Source organism: Pan troglodytes, chromosome 12, assembly GCF_028858775.2.
Source record: "Pan troglodytes isolate AG18354 chromosome 12, NHGRI_mPanTro3-v2.0_pri, whole genome shotgun sequence".
In the NCBI taxonomy this organism is placed as follows: domain Eukaryota; kingdom Metazoa; phylum Chordata; class Mammalia; order Primates; family Hominidae; genus Pan; species Pan troglodytes.
The window spans coordinates 98565857-98587467 of record NC_072410.2 but is presented as its reverse complement, the minus strand read 5'-3'; the positions used below and the strand labels follow the sequence as shown (position 1 = coordinate 98587467).

Genomic DNA, 21611 nt, shown 5'->3' with positions numbered 1-21611 from the left:
TTGCTCAGCACACTTAGGTTTTCCTCTACTAAGCTTGCGTATCTGCACTGAGATGTCTATTTCATGCCTATTTCTCTCCTGAAACTTCCTAATCTTCCATCCATTCTCCTCACTACCAGCTATAAACCTTGCCTCATTAGGCCATCAGACTGCAGCTCTCTCATCTTTCCATCTCAAAAAACCAATAGCACTTCCTGCATCTCCACCCCTCTTCTTCTGGCCTAGGCTGAGTTATATCATGTCCTCCTCTACCCAGGAAGATTCTGTCTGATGGTCCAACTTACCTCTGATTTTAAGTCTTGAAGCTGTCGATATGGGAGTGGGCCAGGGAAGTACTGGGTAGAGAAAGGCGGGTCCCTGGCTAGGGCTTCAGCCTCGGGCCTATGCCCATGAACCTAGGTGAGGACAGGCACTCCTGCCTTTGCACCCAAATGTTGCATCTTCCAAGACCACCCTGGCCTGCCACGCCACCATCCTGTGCCTACAAAAACCCGAGATCCTAAAAAGGCAAAGGCATAAGTGGCTGGACGTCATGAGGACCACATCGGCAGAAGACAACACAAGCAGCTGGTCATCAAGAGCACGCCGGTGGAAGAGCATGTCAACAGGCACCAGCAGGCCAGCAGGCCACTGACCAGAGGAACAATGCGGAGTTTAGCCAGAGCAATGAGAAATCAGGTTGCGGCCCGACTCCAGGGTAAAACCGTCTCCCTTCTGGCTCCCCCATCTGCTGAGAGCTACTTCTTCTACTCAATAAAACCTTGCATTCATTCTCCAAGCCCACGTGTGATCCAATTCTTCCAGTACACCAAGGCAAGAAACCCTGGGATACAGAAATCCCTCTGTTCTGTCCTTGTGATAAGGAAGGGGGTCTAACTGAGCTGGGTAACACGAACCGCCTATAGACGGCAAACTAAAAGAGCACTCTGTAACACACCCCCACTGGGGCTTCAGCTGTAAACATTCACCCCTAGACACTGCCGTGGGGTCAGAGCCCCACAGCCTGCCCATCTGTATGCTCCCCTAGAGGTTTGAGCAGGGGAGCACTGAAGAAGTGAGCCACATCCCCATCACCTGCCCTTCAAGGGGGACAAGGGAACCTTTCCCGTTTTACTGTCAACTTCCTACTCTCTACCAACAAATTTAACTGCATTCATAACCATCTTCTCCCCGTATGTTACACTGAAAGTATTCTTTTTATCTAATCCTTTAATCTGTGCTCTCCATTCCATCTTAATCTGCTTCTTCAGGGACTTTGCTCCATCAATTACCACAATCTCAATCTTTCTCTCTTTCCCCCTGCCTCCTCCTTTCTTTTCTCTTTACTATTTCCTTCAAGTCTTTCTTAAACCAAAAAAAAAAAAAAAAGATTTTCCTTTGACCCCCATGCTTTTTTCTTTTCATTCTAAGAGTTGTTGCTACTCACTTAACCCTTCCTCAACTCTTACTCATTCCTGATCCACTGCAATCCAGCTTCTGCTTATCACTCAAGTGAAATGGCACTTTTAGCAAGGTCTTCAAAAGTTTTCTTTTTGACAAATTCAATGGATATTTTTCTTTTTCTTTTTTTTTGAGACAGAGTTTTGCTCTTGTTGACCAGGCTGGAGTGCAATGGTGCGACCTCGGCTCACTGCAACCTCCGCCTCCCGGGTTCAAGCGATTCTCCCGTCTCAGCTTCCTGAGTAGCTGGGATTACAGGCATCCGCCACTATGCCCAGATAATTTTTTGTATTTTTAGTAGAGACGGGGTTTCACCATGTTGGCCACGCTGGTCTCAAACTCCTGACCTCAGGTGATCCGCCCGCCTCGGCCTCCCAAAGTGCTGGGATTACAGGCGTGAGCCACCGCGCCTGGCCAATATTTTTTAGCACTATGTTAACTAATAACTCTGTATCATTTTCTAGTAACTACAGAAGACCTCTTTTCTTGCTTTCTGTGACAACACAGTCTCCTGACTGCTCTGACAGTATAGATTTCATATCTCTTTAGTTTCCTAAATTGCTCTGATGAAAGTATCAATAAGCAGTATAAGTCTGGAAGGCAGGAAGCAGAAGGAACAAAGTAAAACAAGGGACAAGAATAACGGCTGGCCTGTGGAGAATCAAATGCTAACTCAAAGAATCAGACTCTGTGAGGGAGAACAGTCCACAAATCATCATTAAACTTCACTTTACAGATGAGGAAACTTAGTTTAGTTTCTATGCAATCTGTAGCAAAAGTTCTAAAAACCATATAATCTGGCCATTCATGCCATAACCATAAAGGCTAAAATATGGGTCCCCTGCTGCTACCATCTTTCCAATTTGCCCTACTTTGCTCAGGTAACAAATGAACTCTACTTATCATGTTTCTGTCTTCACTGTGGAATATATATGCATATAGGCAACTGCCCTATTGCCATCCATTTTAGTACTGAGTAAAATGTGTAGTCAAAATCTACTAGAGTCAGCAAGCAGTAAACATAAAGCACATTTCTTTAAGCTCTATTAAAATATTTTTAATAATCTACGTTATACATGGCAAAGAGAAATATTTATATAATTTAAACATTTTTATCTGATGTGCAAGCATGTCTAAATATGAGCCTGGTAACTAGACCTGACTAAAGTTGCCCCTGCATTATTGGTTCTTTAAAATTGTCCTTACAACAGTATTAGGAAGCAGCTTGGTGCATATATGACATAAACTTGCCCTAGATTTCATAAAGTATTAAGTTTTATTTTAAACACTGATTTTCAGTGATATGGGTAAGTGATTTAATCTCACATTTTCCTTTGAATTGAGTTAGTAATCATCTTTATCAGTTAACCCACTCACAGGGATGTTGTAAAGGAACCAGATTATATTTCTAAGTGTCCTGGACTTCTTTTGAGAAAGGTTACTGTGACAGGCAACCTTACTGACTTCTGGCATTAGACTCAAACAGGCAGTCAGATAGCAGAAGGATATTCAAGCAAGCAGAAAGAAAAAGGCTTATATTGTATATGTTATTTCAAACAAAGATACTCAGATAAAGGCAAAGAATAGTCTAGTTTTAAAAAAATAAAACAGCAAAGTAACTCAAAGAAAAGAAGCTAGATATTAGAAAATAACCTTAAGTAAGAGGAAGAGGTTGTTGAGACAGCTTAGCAGAGACAAAAGGCACTGAAGAACAGAGTCATCCATATTCCCACACTGTAAGATAAGGCAGATAAAAAGCCAATTAAACTACGTACAGAATTTTTTTTTTTTTTTTTTGAGATGGAGTCTCACTCTGTCGCCAGGCTGGAGTGCAGTGGCGCAATCTCAGCTCACTGCAACCTCCACCTCCCGGGTTCAAGCGATTCTCCTGCCTCAGCCTCCCGAGTAGCTGGGACTACAGGTGCATGCCACTACGCCCAGCTAATTTTTGTATTTTTAGTAGAGATGGGGTTTCACCATGTTGCCCAGGCTGGTCTCGATCTCTTGACCTCGTGATCCGCCCGCCTCAGCCTCTCAAAGTGCTGGGATTACAGGCATGAGCCACCATACCCAGTTATGTAGATTTTTTAAAGAAATAATATAGGGAAGATAAGTTGGCTGGCTTGTCTAACCAGCAATGACAAATGATTTGGTTTTCTATAAAATTTTTTTCTACTGAATATATGCTTGTGTAAAGTGTATTATTAACATTGTTCACCTCAAATTCCCTTTCCTTACCTGAAGCCACCATATTGTCCTTTCTTTAGCATGCTGTTTACTCTATACTTGCTGTTGTTATTCTAAATAAGTCAGCATGATAAAAGCCATATGAAGAGAGAGATTTCTTATACAAAAGCTTTATGAAAAGCTTTATTTCTTACAGAGAATACCTTATGCTCTGGAAACTTTATATTGTTAGCAAAGGAATAACTGAGACTATTCCCAAATTTACATTCTATGCCATGAGCCTGGTTTTTAGTTTCTTTCATAGGTATGGCTTCAGTGTACAATGAATACTGTGGTGAATGGTATGCAGACAGTCTATGTTTTGGACATCTGCTCTGCCACTGCGGCAAACAATGAATCATTAACTTGCTTTTTGTGCAAAGTTTATAGTGCCAGATTCTGTTCTAGATTTCACTGATTATTGCATTATTTAACAAAGGTTAATTAAATTACACTTCACAAGGAAACAATAAAAACTGTGTTAAAAGAGCCTCTAACACCTAAACTATTTCAAATTTTCCATATTTCTCATTTTTGAAAATTGCCTAGGATAACGCTGGCTGAGATCAGTTCTGTAATACTGACAAAGGCAATTGTTCTGGAAATGTATAGATGCCAAGACAAACAGCACATAGTCATCAAAAATTGGAAACTGTGATAAAGTATATGTTTAGTTATATGACACTATGTCATATAACTAGAACATTAAAAACAATCTTGAAATTCTTGTATAGTTGAAATTATAAAATTATGAAAATGTAATACATATAATAGCTTTAGCTATTTATTCTATTAAATCAAAATAATGAAGGTAAGAAGGCAGTTACCTAAAAATAGTATCAAAAATAAATACCTTTAGTTGATTGTTAAAAGAATCCATTTCTGACAGCTTAGATGCAGTTTCTTTTTCAAGAGCATCTAACTGTTCTTTAAGTCTCTGGCATAATTCTTCCTTTTCTAATGATTTTTTATGAAGTAAACTGACCCCTGAATCTGAAAAACAAACATCAGACAGTTTACATTTTGCAGAAGTTCGTATGTCATTACCAGCATGTCATTTACTGTTTGGTCAGATTGATGTAACTAGACCAATACGAAGGATGTATACACAATGTAGACCAGTACAAGAGAAAACACTCAGTTGTTATTTCCACTTCCCAGATTATATGCTGGAAAGAGCATCAGAGGAAATGGTTATAAGCCTTGGTTCTGCATTCAAAAGGACTAGGACCTGAAGTGAAATTCTACTTTAGGAAAGATGCTTCACCAATCGAATCCTCAGGCTTTTCATCTATACAATGAGCATCATACTACATTAAATGAGGTGATGGATATAAAGCCATTGTACACTCTGGTCCACAGTTAATACTCAATTAATAGAAACTATAGTTAAAGTAGCTTTCCATTTATTCTTAGTGCTCCCAAGAACAGGGAAATATTCACAGCAAAGATTCAATAAGTATTACTAACTGGATTATTTAGTAACATTATTTTAGGAGGTAAGAACAGAAGGTTTCATTTTATATTATCTTTTTTTACATATTCATGCAGGGATGAAGAAACCAGATGGAAATATATAATGCAGAATACATTACAATAAATTAAAATAGCAATATTATCTGTTTAAATGTCTATTTTTAACTTTATCATATTTTTGAAGTACAGAAGTACAAAATTTCAATAAAATGAAACATACAGAGTAAAAAATTAAAACGCCTCCATTTCAACTGCAAGTTCATCCCCCTTTTAGGCATTTACATTTAGATGTGTACATATTCAACTTTTATTTCCATGGGTTTTAACAGAATCATATTGTCTACATTGCTATGCAACTTGTTTTCAATTTAGTAAGATATCTTATCAATCAGGACAAACAGATCTAGTTCATTCTTTTAAATTGCTCCATAGTAGTTTACATTATGGCTACTGCATAATTTATATAACTACCTTTCTAACTGGTACGGGTAGATGTTGGTCTGAACCCACTGATCAACATCTACCCATTTTCCCCTCCCTCTAACCCCTGGTAACCACTCTTCTACTCTCAGTTTCTGTATAGGAGTTCAACTTTTTTAGATTTTATATGAAACTGAGGTCATGCAGTATTTGTCTTTCTGTAACTGACTTACTGCATTTAGCATAAGGGAGTGCAAATATCTCTTTGAGACAGTAATTTTGTTTCCTTTGAATATATATTCAGAAGTGAGATTGCTGGATCATACAAGAGTTCTATCTTATTTTTTTTAGAAACCTTCATACTGTTTTCCTTAACAACTATACCAATTTACATTCCTCCAACAGTGTACATGGGTTCCCTTGTTCCCACATGCTCACTACCACTCGTTATCTCTGATCTTTTTGATAACAGCCATCCTACCAGGTGTGAGGTGATATTATATTTCAATGTGGTTTAGATTTGCATTTCCCTGATGATTAATAATGTTGAGTCCCTTTTTAAATACCTCTTTACCATTTTTAGGTCTTCTTTGGAGAAATGTCCACTCAGGTCCTTTGCCCATTTTGAAATTGGGTTGTTTTTTGGTATTGAGTTATATATATTCCTTGTATTTTGGATATAAACCACTTATCAGATACATGGCTCACAAGTATTTTCTCCCATTCCACAGACTGCCTTTTCATCTTGATTGTTTCCTTTACTGTGCAGAAACTTTTTAGTTTGATGAAGTCCCACTTGTTTATTTTTGTTTCCTGAGCTTTTGGTGTAATATCCAAAAAATCACTGCCAAGGCCAATGTCAAAGAGCTTTTGTCAATGTTTTCTTCTAGGAGTTTTACGGTTTCATGTCTTACGTTTAATCCATTTTGAGCTGATTTTTGAGTATGGTATAAGGCTCCAATTTCATTCTTTTGCAGGTGGATATCCAGTTTTCCCAATACCATTTATCGAAGAGGCTACCTTTTCCCATTGTGTCTTCTTGATACCCTTGTCAAAAATTAGTTGACCATATATACTTGGGTTTATTTTTGGGCTCTCTATTCTATTTCATAAGTCTGTATGTCTTGTAATTGACAAAAAATTGTATATATATTGTATGCATGTTGTTTTAAAATATGTATACATTGTAAAATGGCTAAGGAGCTAATTAACATATGCATAATTGAGCTAATTAACATAATATGTATGTTAATTAGCTAGGCTCTCTATTCTGTAAATCTATGTCTTTTGTAATCAACAAATAAAAACTTGTATTTATAGATAGTGATGGGGTTTCACCGCATTGGCCAGGCTGGTCTCAAACTCCTGGCTTCAAGTGATCTGCCCACCTCAGCACCCTAAAGTGCTGGGATTACAGGCATGAGCCACAGTGTCCAGCCTATTCAGGAATCTTTCACGTCTATTAGCGAAGTGTTATAGCTGCATATTTCTTCTTCTTCCTTTTTTTTTTTTTTGAGACGGAGTCTCGCTCTGTCACCAGGCTGGAGGGCAGCGGCGTGATCTCAGCTCACTGCAGCCTCTGCCTCCCAGGTTCAAGTGATTCTCCTGCCTCAGCCTCCTGAGTAGCTGGGACTACAGGCATGCACCACCATGCCCAGCTAATTTTTGTATTTTTAGTAGAGATGGCGTATCACCATGTTGGCCAGGATGATCTCGATCTCTTGACCTCGTGATCCGCCTGCCTTGGCCTCCCAAAGTGCTAGGATTGCAGGCATGAGCCACTGCACCCGGCCCATATTTCTTCTTTATTCATAACAATGTATATTACTAATAATGCATGTTTTAATACCAAATTTGATGACATATATGAGCACTATGTTGGGTAACTGGAAAATAAGACAAAGAAACCACATGGTAGTACAGTGGGCTTTACAGTTAGACATGAATTTGAGTACTATGATTGTACCATCCTGGGTAACTACTTAATCTCTCTGAACCTCAGTTTTCCTGAGCTCACAATGGGAATAATAACTATACCAAAGGGTTATTGTAAAGATTAAAGGAAAGAATGCATCAAAACTGACTCACACAGTGCTTGGCACATGGCTGGTAATCTTAAATGGCAATTGTTATACAGAGAGGCATCTAAGGGATACAGGGTACTTTTCAAAGCCCAAACAAAAGCTTCCTATTTTGAATTGGACTATGGCTAAATAAATAAATAGGTAACAGCTGCACTGAATTACATTCCACAGAGAAAGAATAGCCCCATCACGTCCTCAATAAGACATATTCTACATTTTATTCACAATTCAAATAGGAACAATGACAACAATGATGACAATAATAAAGATATATTTCTGCCACTGTGCATATCAGGTGGGTTAGCTCACCCTGACTCTGGAATGCCTGTGTAGGGGTGAGGTGGGGGCTAATATACTTTGAACAGGAAAGAACCAAGTATAAGGAACACTGTCTGAGCAGGGACATGGATAGACCATATCAATGGAAGGCAGGAGACACAATAAAAATAGTTCACAAGAGTGAACTTTATTTCTGATATTTCTTCCACGTGAAGGGCCCTGCACTAGCCCAACAATCCCAGCTTCTTTCCTTCCTTTCACTAACTAGTGAGCTCAAGTTAAAGACCTAGGAATGTACAGCCTAGGCTCCTCCTAAGCCCTCACTCTCTAGAGACTTAACTGCCCACAGGAAACCTGCATTCTACTTTGTTCATGCATCCAGTGTTTTATAGGTGCAACTATACCACCCACAGATAAACCACACTGCCTAGAATCAGCTTCATCAATAATGAGGCAGTGCTTTGGTTTCTCATTTGTCTTGCTCCTTTGCCTTATTTCTTAATTTGTTCAGAACTTGCGCAAAGAAGGGGATACTATTTATTGAACTTTGTAAACAGCCAAAACTATAATAAAGAGACCTACAATGGAATAATTGACTTGATAGAGACTCAATGAGTGACATTTTAGGATACTTTAGTCGGTTGTAACACAACATCTGCAGATTTACTTTTCTTTAAATAAACCTTGTTTCTGCTACGCTTTTATTGGTATAGTATCCAATACAGAGAATTTTTTTCAGTTTTCTCATTGGGACCTGAGCAAAAACAAAAACAGTTACTATCCCATAAATTATCCTGGAATGTTTTGTTCCACAGGTGTCAGAGGGCCAAGATGGTAAAATTCTTTGTATGAAGCACAGAGTTAGATAATATAAAGGGTCTGGGCAGAGCATACCATCCTGCTTAAGCCTATGACTGCTGCACGCTAACACCCTAGAATCCCAGGTGCGGCCCCACCATAAAGCCTCCTCCTGAACAGTTCTTTAAAATCAGTGCAGGACTTTTCAAAATGCACATGTAGTCTTGTGTTAGAGCCAAATTTATATCTTATAGTCTAACACTTTATTTGATGTTTCAATTATATACATAAAAATATCATCAAGATATGAAGTCACACCACAATCATTACTATTTTATTTTTATCTACTTTTTATCACTAAAAATGCTCTAACATCTGGGATATTTTTCACTTTATTTTGAAACTTTAAACTTACAGGCAAAAAGTGTTATTTATAACAGAATACTTTTTTTAATTTTAAAAAAGTAACAATGTGACTGATACAGTCATTCAGAAAAGGATAAAAGTAATCAGACAAACCTTAGAGACTTACCAGGTGTGTTACTGAACTGTATGTTTTTAATTCTTTCATTTAATAATTGCTTCTCAGGTACCAGATAGATAAGCTTATTCTGATATTCCTTATAAAAAGAAAAAACAGTACCTGATTACAATGTTATAATATTGTCCAAGAGTTTTTTTGAAAACTTTAAAACAGGATTTACTCATCTTTAAAACTTATTTTGGAAATAATACATAGTTGTAAACTGCTTACAACTTATGAATCAACTAGGATGGAATTATGCCAAGAAATATTTAAGCCAAAATCAATTTTGAGTGGCTGAAATTAAAAGGCAGTGAAGAAAGCCTTTGTAAATGGGGTGTGTCTAGAAGCCTACAATTTTCAGCTTACTGATGAATGACAGCAGACCTGCGCTAGATGGTATGTGTAAGCATGCCATGATACTTCAGGATGAATATGTGTATATCAAAGAGGGACTAAAAGCTGGGTGCGGTGGCTCACGCCTGTAATCTCAGCACTTTGGGAGGCCAAAGCAGGTGGATCACTTGAGGTCAGGAGTTCAAGACCAGCCTGGTCAACATGGTGAAACCCCGTCTCCACGAAAAACACAAAAATTAGCCAGGCGTGGTCATGGGTGCCTGTAATCCCAGCTACTCAGAAGGCTGAAGCAGGAGAATTGCTTGAGCCTGGGAGGCAGAAGTTGCAGTGAGCTGAGGTCATGCCACTGCACTGCAGCCTGGGTGACAGAGGGAGGAAAAAATAAAAAGGACTAAAAACTAGGAAAGCAGGTTTAAATCAGACAGAAAATATTTCTGGCTTTTGTTTATCTCTCCTGTAACAAGCAAAAAGCCTGATTAATTGCCAGTCCATGCAGTAAGAGAAATTGGGTAAGAGAACTCTAGAGATGCAGAATGCTTCCACAGCCCCATTCTGCAAATAGTAATTATTGAACCAGACCCTACTGCACAAGTAAAGAAGAGAATTACCAGGACCCCAAGGGACATATTCAAGTTCTCATCATAATTTTAAAAAGAATAACTTTAAGTCAAAATTTCCTAAAATTAGTAGCAATAACCTTATTTTAATGTATGTTATGGTCTGAATGTTGGTATGTCCCCAACATTCATATGTTGGAACCTAACTCCCAATGCAGTACTATTAAGAAGTAGGGCTTTAGGAGGCTCCACACTCATGAATGAGATGACTGTCCTCATAAAGGAAGTTGAAGGGACTGCCTTACCCTTTCTGCATGTGAAGACGCAGCAAGAAGGCACTAGTTTTAAAGGAGACAGCAAGCCCTCATCAGACACTGAATCTGCTAACACCTTGATCTTGGACTTCTCAGTCTCTAGAACTATGAGTAATAAATTTCTGTTGTTTATAAATTACCCAGTCTAAGGTCGTTTGTTATAGCAAGTAATGAATTAAGAATGCATAAACATTGTTAAAGAGTTAAAACTCAAAGTGATAAATGTCCACTTATGTATATATATTAAGCAAAACTTAACCAGACGTCTAGCAGAGTTTTAGTAGGTCTATGGACTTCCTGATATTGTATACAGGATTGTGTGTATTTAGATCACAAGCCTATCAAAGACTCAAGGTTATTGACCCCCAAAACAAAACTCTATTAGAAGAACTGTTTCGTTTTGTTTTGTTTTGAGATGGAATCTCGCTCTATCGTCCATGCTGGAGTACAGTGGTGCGATCTGGGTTCACTGCAACCTCTGCCTCCTGGATTCAAGCGATTCTCCTGCCTCAGCCTCCCGAGTAGCTGGGATTACAGGCATGCGCCACCACACCCAGCTAATTTTTTTGTATTTTTAGTAGAGATGGGGTTTTGCCCTGCTGACTGGGCTGGTCTCGAACTCCTGACATCAGGGGATCCACCCGCCTCAGCCTCCCAAAGTGCTAGGATTACAGCCATGAGCCACCGTGCCCAGCCCAGAAGAACTATTAATTGTACATGTTTAAGAACAATTTAGCAGTGAAGGACTTACCTGAAGTTCCTGTTGAAGTTGCTTGATTTCCATAATTTCCAAGTCACACTGCTTATCCAGAACTTCCAGCTCAGTCTTTTGAGTTTGCTTTTTGAGTCGGACATCCTGAAGTCTGCCTGACATCTGCTGATGTTTGCCATTCTATAGGAAGATCATATAAATATATAGTAACATAAAATGCTAATAGAAAATGTTTCTACAAGGAGAATAATATTTTTAGTTAAATTTTAAAATCTCAGTTACCATTCATATTCATCCTGAAATAAATGCCTAAAACCAAGTGGAATGTGTTTCAGAGTTGTGTCTGTTAACTCGAGTTATTAGTGGGAAACACATCATTCTCAGAGTGCAAGAGCCCATATGTTAGTGTGGGAAAGCAGAAACATAACACATTGAATTTTTTTCTGAATTCAGCATTAGACAATATTAATTAACAATATTAATATCAGAGACACTCTCAAAGAATGATGAAGAGGAATAAATGTTTGCATGTGATGCTCGGCATTACCTTCTCTGAACTTCTATTTCTACCCTAAATATGGCCATCTAATTTCCTCTAATTAAAACAGTGCCCAGGAGGAACGTTTTGGCAACAGTTCTGTTCTATACTAATATTCTTCTCCTTTTTTCCTCTTCTGTGAAGAAATCAAACAAACAGCAGAGATTCTCAATGGGACCTAAGAAGAAGGGTGACATGGGGGGTTATGGGCTGAACTGTGTCCCCCAAAATTCATATGTTAAAGTCCCAAGCCCCAGTACCTCAGAATGTGACAATATTTGGAGACAGGGCCTTTAAAGAGGTGATTAAGGTTAAACAAAGTCATACAGGTGGACCCTAATCCAATCTAACTGGTGTCCTTATTAGAGGTGGAAATCTGAACACAAAAGGCACCAGAGATAAAATACACTCAGAGAAAACACCATATAAGGACACAATGAAAGATGGCCACCTGCAAGCCACCAAAAGAGGCCTCACAAGAAACTAAGCCTAACTAACCTTGGTCTTAGATCTTAGGAGCTGTGAAAAAATTAATTTCTGTTGTTTAAGCCACCTAGCCTATCGTATTTTGTTACAGCAGCCCTACCAAACTAATACAGTGGAGTGAGGGGAAATGACATCCTGGGTTAAAACTCACTGATGATGAAAAGTTTTACTGAAGACTGTTTCATATTTGAAATACATACACTGAAAGGAACATGTGTATCTCTGCTGGAGCTCACATTCTTATCCTCAACATGGGATACGTATAGGCTCTGGACCTTTCCAGACTCTGCACATTCACCTGTGTTACTGTGCTTCATGTGATGCACCAGTTCTTGAGGGAAAAACAATCAATCCTAAGGTCTCTTCCCATTATATATAGTCAAGATGATATATATATATATAAATAGTGTAAGAGAGTTAAAAGTTTTTTACAACTGTTTTGTAGTACTCTGGCATGATTAATACTTGTGGTATGTATGTCTATCCATTTGAAGGAATAAAATAATATATTTCTGACTAAAGATATTGTGATGATTAAAAAAATAATTTTTAATGTAATTCAAGTCATCAACCAAATAAAATGTTAGACTATGATCACACAAGATCTAAATCTGGCTCTACTACATGACTAGGTATGCATTTTTGCAAAACCCTACTATATGATCAGGGTAGGCTCATGGGATTCTAGGGTTGTGGCAGAATAGTGCCAGATCTTTTATACCTTCTCACCACACATTTCAAACAAAGTCTTTTAACAACTTGACCCTCTAACGTCTGATTGCTAAAAACTGCTTAGTGGCCAGTATTAGCTAAGAACTACAATCCTGCAGAACTGGAACTGTAAGAGATCATTTAGGTCAGCAGTTTCAAATCAGTTGTCTTTTTAATAGTAGAATCTTTTTTTTCCCAAGCAAATCTTGAGTGAAACCCCAAGAAACATAAAGCACATAAATGTCAAGCTTCTCTGTTGTGAAGCGTGGGAAGAGTTAAGGAGAGAAAATCACTGTTCTGCTGCCCAAGCTTCCCCTCTCCTGCCCCTGCTTAGTCCTCCTCAGACCACCTTACAGAGACCAATCTGAAAACTGAAAATCACTCAACTAACACAATTCTTTATTTCATACAAGGGAAAAGTGAGGCACAGAGAAGGGAAATGTCTTGCCCAGGAGTACATGGTTCATCAGTGTCTGAACTGATGCTACAACATAATTCTCAGCATTTTGAGTCATTATCCTTTTCTCAGTAAACCATATTGTACAGTCTGTTTATATGAAAATGTGACTATTTAATGACATTAAGACATAACTAATTCACGAGAGATTTTAAAACACAATTACATTTTTCTTTTCTTTTTTTTTTTTTTTGAGATGGCGTCTCACTCTGTTACCTAGGCTGGAGTGCAGTGTTGCGATCTTGGCTCACTGCAACCTCCACCTCCTGGGTTCAAGTGATTCTCCTGCCTCAGCCTCCCAAGTAGCTAGGATTACAGGCACCCACCACCACCCACCACGGCCAGCTAATTTTTGTTTGTTTGTTTGAGACGGAGTCTCGCTCTGTTGCCCAGGCTCGAGTGCAGTGGCGCGATCTCAGCTCACTGCAACCTCCGCCTCCCAGGTTCAAGCAATTCTTCTGCCTCAGTGTCCCAAGTAGCTGGGACTACAGGCGCACACCACCACTCCTGGCTAATTTTTGTATTTTTAGTAGAGATGGGGTTTCACTATATTGGCCAGGCTGGTCTTGAACTCCTGACCTCGTGATCCACCCACCTCAGCCTCCCAAAGCGTTGGGATTACAGTGAGCCACCATGCCCAGCCCACAGCTGGCTAATTTTATTTTTTAGTAGAGATGGGGTTTCACCATGTTGGCCAGGCTGGTTTCAAACTCCTGCCCCAGTTGATCCGCCTGCCTCGGCCTCCCAAAGTGCTAGGATAACAGGTGTGAGCCACCACGCCTGGCCCACAATTACATTTTTCAACAGGTAGCTCTATCATCATTCAGATAAATTTCACTTAAACTTCAGCCATACCAGTGCTTCCAACTCAAGATGAAGATTCTTCTTTTTAGAGTTTAACCTGACAATTTCTTCTTGTTCTCTATTCTTTTGATTGAGAAGCTCCTGTCGCCGAATTCTCTCCCATTCTAAGCGACGTTGTCGTTCAAGTTCCTGTTTTGCTGCCTGAAAAAAAAAAAGGAATTATACTTAATTTTTAAATTAAAAATTTTGCACGATTCAAAAACTGGGAAGACAACAATAAAAGTTAGGCAGAGTTTAGCACTTAGTGGCTTTAGTGCCTAAGGGTAGCTAGGCAAATCTAGTTTTATTAATGGGCTTAAAGACTTCCAAGAAAGTGGCTTCATCTATCATATTTTCTCATTTCTTCACGAGATCTTTTTTTTTTTTTTTTTTTTTTTTTTCCAGACAGCATCTTGCTCTGTCACCCAGGCTGGAGTGCAGTGGCACCACCTTGGCTCACTGCAACCTCCACCACCTGGGCTCAAGCGATTCTCCTGCCTCAGCCCCACCAAGTAGCTGGGATTACAGGCACACACCACCACACACCTGGCTAATTTTTGTACTTTTTGTAGAGACAGGGTTTCACCATGTTGCCCAGGTTGGAAGACCATCCTTTTGTTACAGTCATTTTTCTCTTAATAAGTTACAGAATGACTTCATAAATATAAATGTTAACAGGAATAATTTTCCCTCTATTCTGGTATCTGGGGGAAAAATTCTATTTATATTATTTCAGTGTGCAATAACTTCCTGTGCTCCATCCCTGGCCCTTTAAAACACAGCCAGTCCTCCTAAGGACCCTTCTTTCCCAGCAACACTATCCCAAAGGCCTGTGCAAGCCCATCCTCTTGATTCCTCTCTAGAGAGACTTTCAATGCCCAGCTCTCATCTTTCTGTCTCTCCAATTCCTTGGACTCTTAATCTGGATCTTAAACTTGCTTTCGTCTAATGACTTGCTCAGTTGGCTAACTAACCTTAGCTCCTCACTCAACTTAGCTCTGCAGTCGATCCTCCTTTGATTGAGATATCACCTGCAGAGGATGCTTTCTGTACCACTTACCAGTTCTGAAAACTCCTTATAAGCAAGAAGCCTCTTTCCCTCCTCAAGGGAAGGAAGGATCAGATTTGTATAGGGTAAGAATGAAATGATGCAGAGCAAAAGGCAAAACAAAAATTCAAAAATAAGCATTTTTTAATCAAATGAAATATAGTCACTTATTAAATGTAATGATTTTCTTAAGAAGTAAAAAACTTAAAAATAACCTCTCGTCTTTCTATCTCTTTTCTCCTTTCTTCCTCTCGTTGTCTCTCCAATTCCCGTTGCTTCTCTAAGCGTTTTTCTAATTCAAGTTGTTTCTTCCATTCTTGTTCTTGTAATTCTCTCTGTTTTCGTTCCCACTCTTCCTTTTCTTTCTGGGCTTTACGTTCTGCCTCCCTTTGTTGCTGCTCCATCAAGGCTTGGCGTCGCTTTTCCAGCTCCATGTTCCCTCGCTCATAGTTGGCTTTCCGTTTGTCCTCAAAAGTAACTGAACAAGGTATGCCTATCAGCATCCACACACATTAACAGCCTACAGAACCTGTAATCTAGTTTCTATATACTTATGCCTTGTGATCATTTGAGTGCTATCAGTATTTGAATACTTCTCCTAAGGATAATTTTAACTCAAATCTAAGTGGAAAAATATCTACTTTCTTCAAGGATATTCAATTTTAGAAAAACAAATTTTTAAGTTTGAATCCAATCAAGAGAGAAATAATTTTTATAAACTTGCCAATAAAAATACTTTTTCGGTTGGGTGTGGTGGCTCATGCCTGTAATCCCAACACTTTGGGAGGCCAAGGTGGGCGGATCACCTGAGGTCAGCAGTTCAAGACCAGCCTGGCCAACACGGTGAAACTCCATCTCTACTAAAAATACCAAAAATCAGTCAGGCATAGTGGCAGGCACCTGTAATCCCAGCTACTCAGGAGGCTGAGACAGGAGAATCGCTTGAACCCAGGAGGCGGAAGTTGCAGTGAGCCGGGATTGTGCTGTTGCACTCCAGCCTGGGCAACAAGGAAAAAAAAAAAAAACTTTTTCAACTTTTTTCTCTTCTTCAAGGACAATCAAAGCTGTGTGGTTATACATTTGTTTTGATGTCATTAACATCCTAATATATTAAAACAGCTACAAATGTATTCTTTCAACCAATATTTAAATGTTTTTAAAGGTAAAGATTTCATTACAAAGTTTCCTCTAATAACTCAGCCTAAATTAGGAGAAATACTTTAACTCAGATGTCTATAATCCTGTCAAATACATCTAACTGTCTCTTCTTCCTTCACACTCTTCTCATTTTGACCATCTTAATTTTATCAATACCAAAATACATCCCATCTATCAAATAGTTTTTTCTCATATGCACATCAAATATTAAAAATATAAAAATTCTAAATATTCCATTACATTTAAAGGTAGAATTTAAAAGAACTCAGTATAAATATACAACTTTGACACTCAGTGGTACCTGGTAATTTCTTCTGAGGCTCCTCTTCTTGCATTTTCTGATATGAAGGCAGAGTTCCATTAATGGAATCAATTTGCTTTCCTCCTCTAAAAAAATCAAACAACAAAGTTAGCATCATGTAGTCTGGACATTTTCAGACTAGATTACACAGACTACCAGTGATTACAGCAATTTGATATTGGGAATACAGTATTAAAGATATTTAAAACAGTTTGGTATGTCGTTACAAAATACAGTAGTATATGGATATTCAAGACAGAGAAATCTGGATTCAAATCACGGTTCAGCTAATTTTGGTTCTTGGGCAAGTTTTTCTTTATCTCTTTAGTCATTAGCCTCCCTATGTATAACATAATGAAAACACATCCACTTCTTTTTTTTTTTTTTTGAGGCAGGGTCTTGCTCTGCTGCCCAGGCTAGAGTGCTGTGGCATAATCACAACTTACTGTAGCCTTGAACTCCTATGCTCTAGTGATCCTCCTGCCCCAGCTTCCAGAGTACCTAGGACTACAGGCGCACACCACCACACCTGGCTAATTATTTTTATTTTTGTAGATACGGGGTCTCACTATGTTGTCCACGCTGGTCCTGAACTCCCGGCCTCATGTGATCCTCCCACCTTGGCTCCCAGTGTTATGATTACAGGCGTAAGCTGCCATGCCTGGCCCACACCTACTTCTAATATGTACCCTTTTCAAGTATAACTTGTTGAATACTAAAATCAATGGCAGTGCAAATATTTAACTCTCTTCTAAATCACATCTGCCAAGTTATCAAAACCGTAGTTCTCCACCTCCAGGCACACTCACCTGAAAGATGGAGGAACAAGCTCAGGAGGTAAAGTCAGTGGTAATGGCTGTCCAGCTTTGGCCATGTCAGTAAGGTGCATTGCAAGAATAAACTCTTCTGCTTTTAGCTGTCCATCACCATCAATGTCAGCCAGAGTCCTAAAGAAAATGTTAAAATTCACAACTTAATAAAGTCTATTTGGAGTAAAATATTGCCTTAAAAGTTCAATTTTTATTTTACTTTTATTTATTTATTTATTTATTTGAGATGGAGTCTAGCTCTGTCGCTCAAGCTGGAGTGCAGTGGCGCGATCTCAGCTCACTGCAAGCTCCGCCTCCCGGGTTCACGCCATTCTCCTGCCTCAGTCTCCTGAGTAGCTGGGACTACAGGCGCCCGCCACCACGCCTGGCTAATTTTTTGTATTTTTAGTAGAGACGGGGTTTCACCGTGTTAGCCAGGATGGTCTCGATCTCCTGACCTCGTGATCCGCCCGCCTCAGCCTCCCAAAGTGCTGAGATTACAGGCGTGAGCCACCTGTGCCCGGCCAATTTTTTATTTTTAAAAGAAGGATAATGATGGTAAAACTGCTGGGTACACTTATTTTAGTGAAATGTAAATACGTACATTTACGTAACTCACTATTGAATGTAAGTATGTAAGTATGTACTTCAATAGTGAATTAATTTTTTACCCTTGATTTTCAAGACATAAAAGAGAGGGAAGAAACTTTGAAACAGAAAGAGAAGTAACTACCCCTTCTGAGAAAGTGGCTTGTCTTACTCCATGGTTAATTCACCTACCAAATCACATTTACCTATATTAAAAATGAGATATTCTCTGATTCTCCATAGAAGGGATTAGATGAAAGAAAACAACAGTTTTTCTAGTAAAATATAGTCATGAACTGCATAATGACATATCAGTCAACAATGGACTGCATTTATAATGGTGGTCCCATAAAATTATAATGGAGCTGAAAAATTCCTACCACCTAAGGACACTGTAGCTGTCATAATGCAATGCATTACCTATGTGTCTGTGGTGATGCTAGTCTGAACAAACATACTGCACTGCCAGCTGTAGAAAAGTACAGCATATACAATTATCTACAGTACATACACTCAATAACAATAAACATCTGTTAATATGTTACTGGATTATGTATTTACTAGACTTTATTTTTATTGTTATTTTAGAATGTACTCCTTCTACTTACAGAAAAAAAAAAGTTAACTGTAAGACAGCCTCAGGCAGGTCAGTCAGGAGAAATTCCAGAAGGCATTGTTATCATAGGAGACAATGGCTCCATGCGTGTTATTGCCCCAAACACCTTCCAGTGAGACAAGATGTGGAGGTAGAAGATAGTGATACTGATGATCTTGACCCTCTACAGGCCTAAGCTAATGGGTGTCTTTGTGTCTCAGTTTTTACCAAAAGTTTAAAAAGTAAAAATAAATTTTAAAAACAAGAAAGAGCTTAAAGAATAGGATATAAATATCTTTCTGTACAATGTGTTTGTGTTTTAAGCTAAGTGTTATTACAAGAGTCAAAAAGTTTTAAAAAAATTAAAAGGTTTACAAAGTTAAAAAGTTATTGTATGCCAAGATTAATCTATTGTTGAAGAAAATATTTTTTGTAAATTTGGTGTAGCTTAAGGGTACAACAACATTCTGCACAATTACATTTGCCTCCAAGCTTAATACTAACTTTCAAATGGCTGCTTTTATAGAGCATCTCTGAGTCACAAACTTTTACAGAAACAGTATCTTTCTTGTAATAGGGGAGAGAGAGTTTAATTAATTAATGCATAGTTAAATTAATCAAATGTAATTAAGGGACAAACTTACCAAATAGTAGCCAGCTGAGTTTGAGAAAGATTTGACTGAAGAAGGGCATTTCTAGCTTGAAAACCTGATTAAGTGGGGAAAATCATAAAGGAATTCTTTAGCATCTTTAAAGTTATGCATAACAAATTAGCTGTATCTGTAAAATAACAATGCTACCAGGGTATCCTGGGAACTTTTAACATCAAAATGTTTTTACCACGTGCTAGGTGCTAAGCATTCAGTGGCAATTAAACCCAGTCACTGCCCCAAGGAATTTTAAATCTAGAATTAGCAGTATCGAGTGCTCTCCCCTGTCTTTTCAGCAAGATAATAATACACACAAGTGGCTAACGTGAAAGAACAAGACATCAGGCACACAGAGTATCAGAGGCCAAGACTGTGGGCCCTCTTGTACTCCCAGCAGGTGCAGCACTTCCCACTCCTACGTGACTGAGCCGTGAGTAGCAGAAGAGTCAGGCGCTACTCTGGGTTCAGCCTGAGTCAAGGCCTGTCCAAAACAACTCTTACACAAGAGATTACATCTGCCAACACTGCCTCAGCAACAGCTCCAACTACAACAAAAGCCAGCCAAATGCAGCTAGATTTATTGTCCCACTAGGCTTTCAACATAGGACTTGATAATCAAAGCAACCATGTATTACCACATGCAGCTAAATGTTTATATTATATAACTTTTAAAATATTTTCATTCTATTTTTTTAATCTGGACATTTAACATAAATCACATAAAAACACTGGAAATTAAACTCACAGCCTCGCCCTATTAATTACTCCTCAGATTTCACTTAGGAAATTTGATTTGAGGAGGTCTTTGTGTTAAAAGGAAGATTCTTCTAAATAAGAGAGATGGAAGGCTATTTCAAACCTGAAAAAAAGTTCAAATCTACTATTTCAGCTTTTGGACCGAAAAAAGATCCTTTTGGACTGAAAGAAGATCCCTTAGCATCAGGCAATAGAGCAAACAGAAGAGAGAAGGAGGAGGAATGTAAATGGTTAAAAATCATACTCGTGGAGGGCTTTATATGTGTGAGGCAAAGTCTGAGTAATACAAAGTGCCATAGAGAGCCAACAGAGTATCTTACTTACTAAGTAAAACTCATTTGAACATGTATGTACACTCTTAGTCGGCCAAGCCTCTGGATATCCTATATCCTCTGCTTAGAATGCCAGACCCTCAATTCTTTACTTTGTAGTCTATCCTCTGAAATCTGGCTCTAATCTCTTTTCTTCTGTGAAACATTCTCTCTTATATCCTTGGAGTTAGTCACTTTCTCATCTATATTAATCACAGCACTTTTAAACAAGTAACCAAACACCTTGATTACATGAGCTCTTCACTATATGGGCTCTTCAAAGATATGAACCATGTCTTGCCCCTGTCTGTATTCCTGTGCCTAAGAGAGTGCCCAGAAAGTATGTGATTCAGGAAACAGTTACATCAATGACTTGATCTAAATAAATTTTCAAAAACTATGTTTAGGGGGAGGAGAAGAGAAGTAAAAAAGGGAAAAACAGACCAGTGGACAGGCGCGGTGGCTCACGTCTGTAATCCCAGAACTTTGGGAAACCAAGGCGGGCGGATCACCTGAGGTCGGGAGTTCGAGACCAGCCTGGCCAACATGGCAAAACCCGTCTCTATTAAAAAAAATTAGCTGGGCGTGGTGGCGTGTGCCTGTAGGAGGCAGGAGAATCGCTGGAACCCGGGGAGGCAGAGGCTGCAGTGAGCCAAGATCGCACCACTGCACTCCAGCCTGGGCAACAGAGCAAGACTCTGTCTCAAAAAAAAAAAAAAAAAAAAAAAGGATCACCAACTCCTACATTTATTGAACAAAACAAACATATAAGTCCAGGTTAGCCTCATCCTCATGTTCTTGGGGCTCATGCTCAGCTTAAGGACACCAGCAGCAACTACTCTTTTTATAGAAAACCTTGTCTTTACCTACAGATATATAGCTTTACCCTTGTAGGTCTCAGAATAATAATGACATTCCCTAAAAAACACCATAATACACAACCTTCGTACAATGTGACATATACTAATGAAGTTACATTAGGGATCACTTTCCCACAGTTGGCTCCCCATTCACTGCCCTTCATATTCCAATGCAAAATCACCTCTGTTTATACTGTTATAGTTACAGTACTTATACAAAGCGTACTACTCTTAAGTGTGCTGCCTAATAATTTTTTCTTTTTTGAGACGTAGTCTAGCTCTGTCACCCAGGCTGGAGTGCAGTGGCATGATCT

General features: G+C 38.8%; 1 protein-coding gene across 18 annotated transcripts in view; it reads right to left on the bottom strand.

Annotated features, from left to right (window-relative positions):
* ITSN2 (intersectin 2) overlaps positions 1-21611 on the bottom strand; it is a 152231-nt gene that overhangs the window by 76699 nt on the left and 53921 nt on the right. For 9 of the 18 annotated variants that reach the window (XM_024354234.3, XM_024354239.3, XM_024354240.3 and 6 more), the window contains 9 exons: positions 19365-19428; positions 17538-17675; positions 16729-16814; positions 15485-15747; positions 14234-14383; positions 11226-11366; positions 9256-9343; positions 4520-4659; positions 3094-3174 (listed from right to left, as the gene is read on the bottom strand). In XM_024354234.3, coding sequence (XP_024210002.2) covers positions 3094-3174; positions 4520-4659; positions 9256-9343; positions 11226-11366; positions 14234-14383; positions 15485-15747; positions 16729-16814; positions 17538-17675; positions 19365-19428 — 1151 coding nt within the window. The remainder of the gene's footprint in view (positions 1-3093; positions 3175-4519; positions 4660-9255; positions 9344-11225; positions 11367-14233; positions 14384-15484; positions 15748-16728; positions 16815-17537; positions 17676-19364; positions 19429-21611) is intronic. The other 9 variants (XM_024354236.3, XM_024354241.3, XM_063790063.1 and 6 more) reach the window with 1 other exon arrangement.